This window comes from Protomyctophum bolini (assembly GCF_963924005.1).
Source record: "Protomyctophum bolini genome assembly, chromosome: 10".
Lineage (NCBI taxonomy): Eukaryota > Metazoa > Chordata > Actinopteri > Myctophiformes > Myctophidae > Protomyctophum > Protomyctophum bolini.
The window spans coordinates 30,201,660-30,215,181 of NC_137871.1; the positions used below are offsets into that span (position 1 = coordinate 30,201,660).

The 13,522-nt window shown below is 40.2% G+C and overlaps 2 protein-coding genes across 3 annotated transcripts; both read left to right on the forward strand.

Annotated features, from left to right (window-relative positions):
• Positions 1-5,924: 5,924 nt before the first annotated feature.
• Positions 5,925-10,928, forward strand: arl13a (ADP-ribosylation factor-like 13A). 2 transcript variants are annotated; one of them, XM_080774143.1, is made up of 10 exons: positions 5,925-5,956; positions 7,473-7,589; positions 7,674-7,744; positions 7,865-8,117; positions 8,888-8,993; positions 9,095-9,300; positions 9,434-9,539; positions 9,651-9,915; positions 10,007-10,123; positions 10,227-10,928. In XM_080774143.1, exons 1-10 carry the CDS (start codon positions 5,943-5,945, stop codon positions 10,280-10,282), a joined length of 1,311 nt encoding a protein of 436 aa, XP_080630269.1. In that variant the 5' UTR covers positions 5,925-5,942; the 3' UTR covers positions 10,283-10,928. The 2 variants fall into 2 exon arrangements, with proteins under 2 accessions (XP_080630269.1, XP_080630270.1); XM_080774144.1 differs by having other exon boundaries at positions 9,654-9,915.
• A 357-nt stretch (positions 10,929-11,285) lies between these two features.
• Positions 11,286-13,394, forward strand: tmem35 (transmembrane protein 35). The gene is made up of 2 exons (XM_080774683.1): positions 11,286-11,421; positions 12,212-13,394. The coding sequence occupies exons 1-2, from the start codon at positions 11,302-11,304 to the stop codon at positions 12,575-12,577; spliced, it is 486 nt and encodes a 161-aa protein (XP_080630809.1). The 5' UTR covers positions 11,286-11,301; the 3' UTR covers positions 12,578-13,394.
• Positions 13,395-13,522: the final 128 nt, after the last annotated feature.

The following is a 13,522-nucleotide window of genomic DNA, read 5'->3' on the forward strand; positions in this document are numbered from 1 at the left end:
TGAGGGAGGGGTAGTGCGTCAAAATAAAGACTAGTGGAATAATAATAAGAAGTGGAACTAGAAAGGCAGTTCCTGTAGAAACTGCGTGGGCTCGCATAAATTGCAATGTATAAAGTTTTTGCCGTGTCAAGTTTGAAACTCGGGGACCGGAGTAATAGTGTTCCCATTGGTGGTCTAAATCCATAATCAATATTTCGGGACTGTAGCATATTGTAAACAAAAGTAGAAAATGTATTAAAGCTGAAGTAAAAGTAAAAAAAAAGTATGAACATTTGGAAAAACTAGTTTAAGCATAAATAACTGCATAAAGCGGAATAAAGTATGTGGAAGCTGTAGAAGTGTTTTTAAAAGTTTTTCTTTAAATGTAAAAAAAATAATCTTTATTAAAAAAATTCAAGTTTTTTCTTTTTAAGTAAAAAAAAAATATATATTTTTTTTTCATAAGTAAAAAAAAAAAAAGGTTAAAGTTTTTTTTTTTTAAGTTTGCATTTTTTTCAAAAAATTTCATTTTTTTTAAAAAATTTCATTTTTTTCAAAAAAATTCATTTTTTTCAAAAAATTTCATTTTTTTTCAAAAAAATACTTCTTTTTCAAAAAAATACTTCTTTTTCAAAAAAATACTTATTTTTCAAAAAAATACTTTCTTTTCAAAAAAATACTTTTTTTTCAAAAAAATACTTTTTTTTCAAAAAATACTTTTTTATTTTATTTTTTGCGTGCGTGCGTGCGTGCGTGCGTGCGCTTGCGAGAGCTGTGTAAAGGCCAGCCAATAGGAAGACAGGGTGTGTGTGTGCGTGTGTGCGTGCTCTTGCGAGAGCTGTGTAAAGGCCAGCCAATTGCACAAATAGCAGACCTACAAGCTCACAAGGTATCGCAGAGCAACTCATTGAGATCTTGTAACTTTAATGTCAGCCCTGTAATTAAGCCCTTATATGTCTCAGCTGTGGACGTAAAAGACTTCCAAGTTCTATGCCAGTACTATGACTGGGAGATTATAATGGCCGTGAATGGGGGGAAACTATGCCCCGAACAAATTGCTCTATCGCAAAAAGTAAAAGTCGAATGCAAATATTTTTTTCGCTGTGAGTGGCCTGAGATATTGAGGTACACCATGTGCGATTGTGGTGTTGGTACGATTGAAAATGTGGTTATAAGAGCGAGTTAAGAATTGTCAGCGCGATAATTTCCTCGTAAGAATTATACAATGGAGGTCAATGAGCAGATTGACTGTTTTTGTGTCACTTAAAAGGCCGTAGTTCACATTCTGTATGTCTCTGTGCTTTGGTGGTCACATTGTGTGAAAGAGGACATGTGTGGCTACAAAATGACAAAAGAACATGCGTGTAAAATGAATACTTTGGCCGGGACGACAATTTGTTTGGTAAATTTTCAAGGAAAGAATTTCAGTCTCCACACTCTAGTCAAAGAAGGCCCGCACTCTAAAATGGCACTAATTACGCGAAACGGCCTGCGATTGAACTGCGATTTCGGAAAAACCGTTTAACGTATTCGAATACGGTTTGAACCGTCCAGAGTCCAGAGTCGTGTGAGCGTTCTAAAGTTTAAATCACGTTTCTACGACAAAGTATGCCAGAGTAATGAGGCTGCAAAAGTGAGCTTGATTTAGAGATAAATCCCATACATTGTCAATGGGAGGGAAAAACTATAAATAAAGTTAAATATTTTAAAAAGTATAAACTTTTTCAAAACAACTTTTTCACCAATGAAAGTTCAAAGATAGATGAACATTATAAAGTTTGAATGAAGTTTCAAAGTGAAAGTATGACGGAGTAATAAGAGCTCAAAAAAGTTAACTGTGAAAAATGGGACCTTTCTTCCATCGACTCTCATTATAAAGGATGTAAAAAAAAGTTAAAAAGTATAAAAAGTATAAAAAGTATAAAACTTTATAAAAATAAAAATACAAGCCACAATCACTTCAAAGAGCTGAACAGTTTGAAGTTTGAACTAAATTTCTAGCATAAAGTATGTGGAAGTAGTAGGGTGTCAAAAAAAGCGGCGGAATAAAGAATAAATAAACATAGGTTGGCAATAACTAGTGTGTGCTCGCTGTAGCGAGCCCACAATAAAGTGTTACAGTTACAAGAGTCTGGTTGCCCTGTTAGGGCAACCACACTAACAAGAAATGGGGCCTCAAATAAATAAATAAACAAACAAACAAAACAAGACACCTGCAGAACACGGTACAGTGCCTATGTAAATTGTAAAGGCCAGCAGGGTAACTGTCATCATGGTTAAAGCCCTAATGGGCAGTATAGGCCTAAAAACAATTATTTTACAATTTATTAGTTATTATTACTTTAATAGTATTGAAGGTAGGCTTTTCTAATTCAATGTATCTGTCATTTGAAGGACATGGGGAATCAGAGAATAAGTTGCATGTGATGGATAATATGAATGAAAGTCACTGAAGGAAAATTGTCCTAATGCCATGTTTTCATGTTATGTTTGGACCCCAGGAAGATTAGCTGTTGTTATGCAGCCAAAGTGGGGTCCAATGCTCCCTGGCCTGTGTCCTATGTTCCAGGTACCACCAGGGTCCATCCCTATTATGATATGGGTTCAGCCGGGTTGGGGCTAGAGTTAGCATAGGGCTGAGCTAAGGAAATTAAATAGACACGTTCCTAGCTTAACTATTCCCCACAGTAGCTTAAAATTGTGTGTAGGCTACTGCAGTGTCACTTCTTTCAGAGAGTTCAGTTATTATTCTTCCCCCACCACGTAGCTGGGTAGCGTAGTGTGCGTGACAAAATTACTACACTCTCAGTGGCACCTCAATCAACATAAAATAGCACAAGAGATGAGTGTCTCCATCACATCACACAGAGAAATGCTGATCCGATGGTCTTCACAAAACTGGACTTCAACACTGCACTTCCTTGGGTCCTCAGCAATATACCTGCCAAGTGTGAAGCTGTTCGGATAAATGGTTCTGGAGATGTGTGAAGGACAGACAGAAATATATTGACATACTGTAGGCTATATATATACTGTATCTACTATACAGACTACAGAGATTCCTGGAACTTATATATAGCCTAGATGTTTTCAGGCTTTCAAGTTCCTATACTGCCCTGAAAAACGGGTTTGATTTCAACAAAGCAAGAACAGGACCCTCACCACTGCATTGCGAAAATGACCTGCAATGATCAATACAACTGTGGGTATTATTATGTTACTATCCCAGTGGCAGTGCTGTAGAGGGCAAGCGCAGAAGGATCAGTTACTCTCTGTTTCCCTTTTTAGTAGCGGGAAGACTTGGCCTGGTTACATTAGTCTGCTAGGTCAGGCCTGAGTAGAACAAAGCAGTGTGCGTTAGATAGCATGATAAGTGGCAAATTTAGTAAAAAATGGACTCACTGTATCCTCATTATTATTATTTTGACATCTCATTAGGCTACACATTTGTGTTCCAAAAGAGACTATGTTGTATTTGCTCAGCTACTATGCAAACAAGGGCTATCCATTTGAAAGGAGCATGAGAAGAGTCCACCTGTTTATGGCCATTTCTCATTTCCCATGCAAATATCTGGGAAAAACCACCAGGCCGGGTTTCTGGTACACACTATTCTAGTTTCAATAAAGGTTTTTAATTCACAATATTAAATCCATGTTTGTATCCTTATACCTTGATTTGTGATCTACATGATACAAGACCATATTTAAAGCCTGATGTATACGGACAGGTTGTGAGCTTGTAGATCTGCATACAGTATATCAGGCTTTGTGCGCATTCTGTCTTTAACAATTGCATGATATAGTTTCACCGTCCGGGGTTCACAGATCTCACCACACGAGAGCCATGGATGATTGTTAAGTTGCGCGACACCGGTGTGCGACACAATTCACTCTGTCTAATCAGCTGGCTCTTGTAAATCTGAGCCCGGCTTTGCGATGGGGGTTCATACAAAGTTCTGAAAGGTTGTCATTATTAATGCATGTGTCTGGTGGTGCAGCATTAGTAATGGTCACTGACTCCACATCCTATATACTTTGGAGTCATGGGGAAGTCTTAAGGCTTGTCTTAATCCAACCGGTCAGCCTTATCAGCCCTGGGGGGGTACCCCAGTCCACTCTGAAACAGAACACAAAGCTGTGCACAATAGCACTGCAGTTGAGACAAATAACCATATAAGTCCATAATTGATTCTGACCCCTCCCCGAAAAGGCCTATCTAGTATACATTATGGTTATTCGTCTCATGCTGGATCAAATGATCTGTGTGTGTGTACGAGCGTGTGTGTGTGTGTGTGTGTGTGTGTGTGTGTGTGTGTGTGTGTGCGTGAGTGTGTGTGTGAGACTGAGTCACTGGCAGCTGACAATGTGGCCAGAGTCCCGGATGAGTCTAGTCAGCAGATGAGGAGGTGCATGCCTGATTGGTCACCAGGAAAATAACTTAATGAGATCAGAACTGCACAAATTACTTTTCCTGAACCGGAGATGATGTCACTTCTGTACAACAGTTTAATTTAATTATGTCAATAATGCTAGGACACAGGTGCCAAATGTTTTCAGCAGGTACACCAAAACATTGACATACAGTGCCACATAGGAGTAAACAACTAGTAGTAACTAATTATCACCAGGAAATTAGTTACTTGGGTCACTCAAACACTAGTACAGTGCTATTATTTAATGTAAAATTGGACCCACAAGAACCCTGCTCTCAACAAAGTTTGTAGATAGATTGTTGAATGTAGAATGTTTCTGTGTTTCATCAGCTATCCGGTATGTAGATGTTTCACCACAGTCACTGGGCACTGCCCTCAGGATTGTGTCAATTTGACTATTAGTTGCTTAAATTAATCAAACATTTGTGTTGTTGATTTGTGGTTAACCAGGTTGGCATTTAAAGTATCTAAATCACGTCTGAGTTATAAATGTGATTTAGTTCAAGGGCAAAATTCATCTTAGCTCATGTAAGTTTTCAAGGACAACAACAGTGAGCTACTAAAAATATGCACCAAGGCAGACTTTCGGTTCAATGACAACCCATAGAGGTAGAAATCTAGAACATTTGACAATGAGTCCATCTAGTGGCTTAAAACAATGTCACTGAAAGCAGCAATGTTTACAAGCATTACTGTGTCATGACCATATAGACTGGTATATAGAGGTAGGGTAAGTGATTTTCTTTGGTTAAAATAAGTATGGCTCTTTATTCTGATACGCATTGCTATAGTGTAGTATAGAGTGTTTACTGTTTATTTAATAACAGCAGTCTCTGTGTCTCTCCAGCTCTTTGTTCAACAGAAAATGCATTTGATCAAATCAGGATAGAGAACTCAGACAGGATACATATTCATGAAGTGAAATTGAAAGTGATGACACAAAAAACACTTATTTGAACCAAAGAAATCATTATGTACCCTGCTTTTAATAGACTAGCTTTCAATTTATAATGGGTCAACTGGCTATCAGAGATCTTTTTCTTTCTGTCATTATTCTACACGTATTGCGCTCATCCAATTCAATTCAAGGTGTATCTGACAAAGGAGCATATATGCCAGAATAAAGAAGCCAAACAGATTTGTGGCTCCAATAATATCTGCAATCCGGGATGAACTTCCAGTGTGCGTTGTGACACCACATGACCACTGTAATCACTGTGTGTGTTGTGAGTTGTGACACCACATGACCACTGTAATAAATATACACAACACAGACACGTTACACATCATCACCCCACAGTAGACACAGATAAGATATCCACCTTGATCTGGGCCAGTTAAAAAAGGCACATGTAAGCCAATGGGGAAAGCAAGCACCCTTTAAGAAAGGTAGGATTGGCTACGTGCTCGCCGTGCTTCCTGGATAGCACCTCCCACATGAGGTGACCAGGGGCTTAGTTTGAGCCTGATTAGTATTGTAACTGGATGATTCAAGATGTCAATTGAGAGATATACAACACTAACAAATGCATGGACATCTTTCTGTGAGTATTCCCAGAATTTATCACAGTCCCTTTAGACTTTTCTAATTTTGCATGCCTTTCATGTAGCTTAGTGAGTGGTACAGTGGATATGCAATACTGGTTGAATTAGTGAGAAAGCAAGTCTACCACAGGTAGTGTGAGTGTAGTGGGGAATGCTTTTTGGCAACGGCTTACATTATGATTGATCATTATATATGAATTTGTTTTAATAATAGTTTTTTTATAGGATTGTTTTAGGATGTCCTGTGTAGGTCTGTGGGAATTAATTATAAATATCAATATTATTTATTGTCACATAATATATGTGATATTTCTTTTGCTACTCATTATTAAACAAATACACTTTGCATTATAGTCATCAGAAACATCTTCTCCTCCACACGTTTCGCCATGCAAAGACATTTTATCCTCAAATATTTGAACCTGTGCTGGTTTGTGGTTTGTATTTCTGTGGAGAATTTAACATGACGTTGTTACATTTACTGTACTAATGATATTGATTAAACGTTGTTAATCACCTTTAATCAATATTATTTCGTTATCTGTGGTATCACAGGTTTTCCTGTTGTTTCTGAAGCTGGGCTTTTATTTACTTTTTAATAGACCTTTACTTCAGTGCTCAGGCTTATAGCGAGTAGATATACAGACAAGAGCTTGTGTACATCCTCCAGTCATCAACAGAATCAGGGTCAGTTTACTCACCACAATGATAACTGGACCAGCCAGGGCTTTAGCAGATTATGGAGCCTGAGCAGATGCAGTGATCAAAGGGCTGAAAGAAAACCTGCATGGTTTGGGTTTGGGCACCTGTCGATCTTACACACCTCAAACACACACAGTGTGTGTGTGTGTGTGTGTGTGTGTGTGTGTGTGTGTGTGTGTGTGTGTGTGTGTGTGTGTGTGTGTGTCTTATGTGTTGTGGCAGCAGGCTGGTACCAGCATGATGTCATCGAGAGTAGTCATCTATCCCTATTCACTCAGGACAACTGAAGACGAAAGAACTATGACTAGTATGTTAATCTAGTAGTGAAAAGCCAGACATTTTAAATGTGTGCAATTAAAGAACAGGAATTAAAGGTTTTACCGCATGTACACAGTTTACTAAATACCAAAGTGTTCATTTACCTCAGAGTGTAAAAATGAACCCAAAATAGGTTCTCTAGTTCTGGTTCACATCATGGATATACCTTCCCCCCAAAAAAAAATTAAAAGAAAAAATATGCATGTTTGTGATTTGTGTTTGCTAAAATATGATTGGCTAATTTTGAATGCTAATGAGGTAGAGACATTATTTGGCAGTCAAAGCATGGCCTCGAGTGTCCATCTGTAACGGCTTCCTAAAACCCGTGGGAGCCAGACACACTCCATCTTTGTATTGGGCCCGGTCATGACCCCCTGTGATTTAACAGCGTGTGTGTGTGTGTGTGTGTGTGTGTGTGTGTGTGTGCATGCGCGCGCAATGCACAAATGTGTTCATATGTTTCTGTGTCACACAAGGACTGCCATCTGTTTTCAGATACGAGCTCGAGAAAAAATGGTGGCCACTGTGCTCACCTTCCTCACGTCAACTAAACATGTTCAACCTGATGAGCAACTGCTGCACCTGGATCTCCAAGATCCAGGAACCCATCAGGCAAGGCCAAAAGAAACCTCTTGGTTTGCTTATTAGCCTGACAATGTTTGATGAGTGATGTATGATTTACATTTCTTTACACAGGAAGGTGATAGTTCTTGTGGTTGGTCTTGACAAAGCAGGAAAAACATCCTCTATCAAGGGAATGTTAAGAGGTATTTCAGTCACGACTTTGGAACTAAAATAACAGATCTACAAATGAGTGTATACAAGTATGTGTAATATTGTGTATGTGCAGCTTCACAGTGTCTCAAGATTTTCTCTGTGTACACCAGTGGCCCCAGGAACGGACGTGGGTCCCACCCAGGGGTGTGTGCGGACAGAACTCAGGGTGGAGAACTACCTGGTCACTCTGCTAGAGATAGGAGGAGCCCCACAGTGGCGGCGAGTCTGGCGGGACCACTATAGAGACGTCCATGGGATCATCTTTGTGGTTGATTCCAGCGACAGACCGAGGATAAAGGAGGTCAAAGAGCTTCTGGCAGACTTGCTGAAGCACCCACAAGTGGCAGGAAAACCTATACTAGTGTAAGCACAGTTTCAAAGCTGGATGAGAGTGTCATTGTGGTTTTACAAAATATTATAGGATACACAGCGCACTCTAGTGGCTGATGAGAGAAAGATAGGAGTAACTGTGTGAACTAACTTGGTAAGAATAAGCAAGACACAAAATGTACACAGTATTATCTGCACCAGACCAGACGACCTATGGCTGGCAATTATGTTTCAGGCCTGTCCGTCCCTCCGTCCGTGTGTCTGTTTGTCTGTGAACAGCTAATCTCTGGCACTGTTGGACTGATCGGCATTCAACATTGCACAAAAGGCATGCATACTCCCAGTATAGACCAAGGAAGTGCCTCTCAGGCATTTACAATAGGCCTATATAACTTGCTGCTTCATGTTTTGTCCAAATAACTCTTGAACCGTAGGTCGTAGGCCTACAGTAAAAAAAAACTTTTGACCACCAAAGTGGCAAATCCTGAAAGCTGATCTGATCGGCTTGAACATATTGGCCATGCCACAGGCATACTGTATATCCCATATTATAGCCTATAGGGCCAATATGTTCCTACTAATTGTATAGTTTGTGTCCAAAACTCATACAAATCGGTATTCATTATCTCGAGTCATGTGATCAAGATGTATCAGTCAGATATTTCATATTCCATTATCAATTAGCAATGATTATAACTTTGATATTTGGCCAACCCGGCCTGGCAGAGATCTGCGCTCCGAGGAGTTTACTTTTCTAGTCTGTTATTGTGATCGCAGCATTGTCTTTCTGTTTAATTTTCCAGGTTGGCCAATAAACAGGACAAAATTAATGCTTTGCTGGGAAGTGAGCTGATCGAGATACTGTCTCTGGAGAAGCTTGTTAACCAGAGCCGCTCACTGTGCCATATTGTAAGTATTGTCCTAAAACTGTATGTAATGAGATCTTATGAAAGGTGATGAAATGAATGAAATAGACTTTCCTTGATTTGACAAAGTTCTGTCCCTTTCAGGAGCCTTGCTCAGCCTTAATGGACCTGCGTCGCTGGTCAGACAGGAAAACCCTCCGTGGTCTGCGCTGGCTGCTGCGTGCTGTGTGTCTTGATTACCCAGATCTCTGTGCCCGTATAGCCCAGGACTGCAGGGGGCCTTTGATATCTGAAGAGACACAAAAACGTGGGAAATCGATGAAAGACCACAGAAAATCCAAGGAGGAGCGGTGAGTGAGTGTTGTGCACATGCATGACAGATGTTGTGCACATGTATGACAAGTGAACTAATTAAGAAGAACTTCAGTATCCCATAAAAAAATACTACACAATTGTTTCATAGGAAATATTTTCTCCCCTTAGAAAGCGCTCCAGTAAGTCTGAGCTTCGCCAATCTCACCGGACACAAGACAGAGAGAAAATGTCCAACGCTGGAGACAAACTACCCATTCAAAACATTCTACAAAAGGTTAACACAAATGTTTGTGCATGCATCTGTCTCTTAATCAGCAATATTTCAAGGCATGCGCATTCTCATGTATTTTATTATGATTGCTGTTGACAAATATTGATATCACAGGAGAACACACTAAAGAAGAAGCTAAAGAGGAGGACGAAGAAACAGGCAAAGATCAATGTCAACGAAATGGATAAAGACGTAGAGAATGAACAAGAGCAGGAGGTGGGTGAAGGCCATGACGGTGAGCAAGAGCAACTGGGACAGAAAGAGAAGGTCAGCAGTGCCCTGATTCCCCCAAAACGAGGCAAAGTAAAATGCAAGGCGACGGTGAAAACTGTGGATGTGCCGGAGGAGGCACTTGACAATGAAGAAAAGGCCTCTAAAGGTGTCTATTGATCAGTTCTCCAACGTTCTTAAGAGGCCTACATATTTCGTAATGGAAAAAGAATGACACATCTCTTTCTTTTATCTTATAGCAAAGGGGGAAAAGAAGAAAAAGAAGAAAGGGGTGAAAGTAAAAAGGAAGAACAAGATCACTACAGAGGAGGTGCCTCCAGGTTACACACAACCTGTTGACCTGTCTGCCACATTTGGTGAGCCCCAGCCACTTCATTAGTCCCCCTACTCAAATATAATGACACTGTTGGACTCTATGATGAAGTCCAGTCTTTTAAAAGATTATCTGTTTCCTGATAGATCTTTATCGAAAAGCCATTCTGGCCCTGAAGGAACGTCAGGATCAGGGCCAGTGAAAGGGGTTCCTGGGTGAGCCATGGGTCCCACGAGAGAGGATGTGTGCCCTGCTGCAAAGGATACAGGCCAGCAATGATCATGGTCAGATATGATCATGCTGCAACACACACACACACACACACACACACACACACACACACACACACACACACACACACACACACACACCAGGATCGTGAGGGAATCAGAGCCTGTCCTGCCTACGAATCCCCTTTTAACATTCTACCTCGGATCTGATCCTTGAACCTTTGGAATAAACCAGGGAATTCCATGTTGTATTGAAGGGCATTTAAGAAGTGGTGTGTTTCTCTGTTTAGGTCTAAGTATCTCTTGGAATATTTACATCAGAAGCCAGTTTTATAATCATTCACATTTTTACTTCTATCCGTTAACAAATCCTATTAACAAAAGAAAGCTTTCAAGTTTCAACTTGTAGGCTACATTTCTAAACTGTTTGAATAGTTGTTTGTCGATGTTTGTATACGATTTTGTATTATTATTATGTTGATTGAAAGGGAAGCATGTTTTTTTGTTTTTTTGTGTATAAACTGTTTTTTATAAACTGTTTTCCAGAAATGTATTAAACATTATGTGTGTATGGAATTATAGGCTATACAATAAATATTCTTCTGTCACTGTTTTGTGTTTTTACAGGTCTAATAAAATGAGCATTGTTTATCATTCTTATTTATTTTTATTGTATTCACTATTATAGTCACGAATCATTTGTATTAGTTTTTTGTTTTGTTGTTGCCTCAAGTGGTTTTGAACTTATTCAGTTTCAACAATTATAGTCTGACTGTAAAGGATGGAATAATAATAGATGGGATAATAGGGATACGGGGGAACACGCGTCGCATCTAGTATTCGGACATGATTCGGACCCCCTACATCGCCATTTTCGTCGCTCATCCAGAAGCCCGTCCCCCTTATTTACGCATCTTCACGGTGGCAGTGCATGATTCAGTGGATTGGATACATACAGCTGCTACACGACGGTGGCGTTGGGACACGAAACATGGCCTCGCCAAGGACAATAACTATTGTAGCCCTTTCGTTTGCTCTGGGTCTGTTCTTCGTCTTCATGGGAACCATTAAGCTCACCCCAAGACTAAGCAAGGATGCGTACAGTGAAATGGTGAGTAAATGGTGCCGTCAAACTGTAGATGCACAAGGAAATAAGGCCATTGTTCTGCATTGGATGCTGCAGACGCGCGGTAGGCTCTCACTCACTCACGCTCCAATAATATGCGGCTATGCTGACCCAAATTCGCAAAATATAGGAAGACAATTCCATTCCGTACAAATAGTTATAAATAACATATTTTAGTGAGGCGAGGTGAGCGATCAGGCGCCTCGTCTTAAAATTCTGAGGCATCCCGATTGAACCTGCTAGCCTACAGTTAGCTTACAAATTATTCCCAATTAGCCTATAAATCTTAACAGACCATTGTGTTGATAGTTGGCTTTGGATAACGTTAGCTAGCTACTGTATTGAAAGAAAAAGCAATTACAAGTCAAATCAATAGCCCAATGATACCTTAGTCTATACATTAATTCCTTGTTAATCTTGTAGCTAACTGATATCGATTTAGAATCGCCCAATCAACAGTTTTATTAAAAAAGGGTGCAGAAAACAACATTCTAACCGCAAGACAATAACCGAATAGTAGTAATATAAATATCCTCAAAAAGCCTGCATGTGCAATGGCGACGCACTGGAGCCAGAGATTCGAGCAAATTCTGTGGTGCACCTGCTGGTGCTGATGTTGAATAGCTCTCGCGCGTGTGTGTGTGTGTGTGTGTGTGCGTGCGTGCGCACACGCACTTTGATGGAGAAACACTACTTAACTTTTACAGCTTTTGTCCTATCAACTGAAATATATGTTCTATAATTAATTGAAACATTCTTGTGTTCTGTTTTCCAGAAAAGGGCATACAAGAGCTACGCCAAGGCTTTGCCAGGCCTGAAAAAGATTGGCATAACCTCTGTGCTGCTTCGTAAGATCATTGGCTCATTGGAGGTGGGCTGTGGTGTGGTTCTTACCCTGGTGCCGGGCAGACCCAAAGACGTGGCTAACTTCCTGTTGCTGTTGGTCATGCTCGCGGTCCTCTTCTTCCACCAGCTAGTGGGAGATCCCCTGAAACGATATGCTCATGCTCTAGTGTTTGGTATTCTGCTTACCTGCCGACTCCTCATCGCACGCCAGGGTGATGACCGACCAGAGAGGGAGGAGAGCAGGGAAGAGCAGCACGTTAATGATCAGGAAAAAAACAAGGTCAAGCAGTCCTGAGCACATGTTCCACTTTGGACCGGGCTACAGCGAAAGGGAACACTGGGTGTTTCTTTGGATTGTAGCAATACTGATTCTGAAGGGAAACGGTCACCACCAAGAATGGCGCAACTCATTCACATCCGTTTGTGCCGTCCCCTGTTGGCTGACTGGTTTTTACAGATTACTCTCACCCACTACTCTGCACTCTGATCGTAATATTGATAACTCTGAGTCTGGTCCGGTACATTCAATACGTACCTGTGGACAGTCATCCCTGGAAACTGTAATGAGCTCGGTTCATTGTCACACACTGGATGCTCAAGTCCATCCCTCCATTCTTCCTCTTTTTGTCCCTATTTATTTCACAATTACCAATGTATTCAAAATGTGTTTTTTATGTTCACAATATGAAATCTGTTTCAGTGTTTCGGCTACAAGTTGATTTGAGAATGCTGTTTTACATGAATTTGTAGACTGCTCTTTTTTTAAGATTTTTTTATGTTGTAGAATATATAATGAAGATTTGAAGTACATTGTTTTACAGTTGTTCAAGCATGTTTATTTGGCATTTATGAATTACAACTAAACGAGCACTGCTGATAACCTTTAGGACTACTTCTACAGTTCAAATATATTGATGAACCACTGATATGTCTTTTTTCAGGGCCGTGAAATGAGGCTTTCCCTCAAATGTCCTTACATTTTAGAGCCCCCCCCCCCCCCCCCCCCCAAATCAGTGAGTATTTTTCCTTAAAATGCCTAGATCATTTCAATTAGAATTACTACATTGAGGTTATAGAGCTGAAAGGACAACAGGTGCTGTGCCTCAGGTGTCCTCTACTAGCCCAAAAGTTATATTTACTTGTTAAAGGAATTGGATTTTACAATTTTGCTGTCAATGAATAAAGCCTTATTCATTCATTGTCGTGTGTGTGTGTGGGGGTGGGTGTGTGTGTGTGGGGG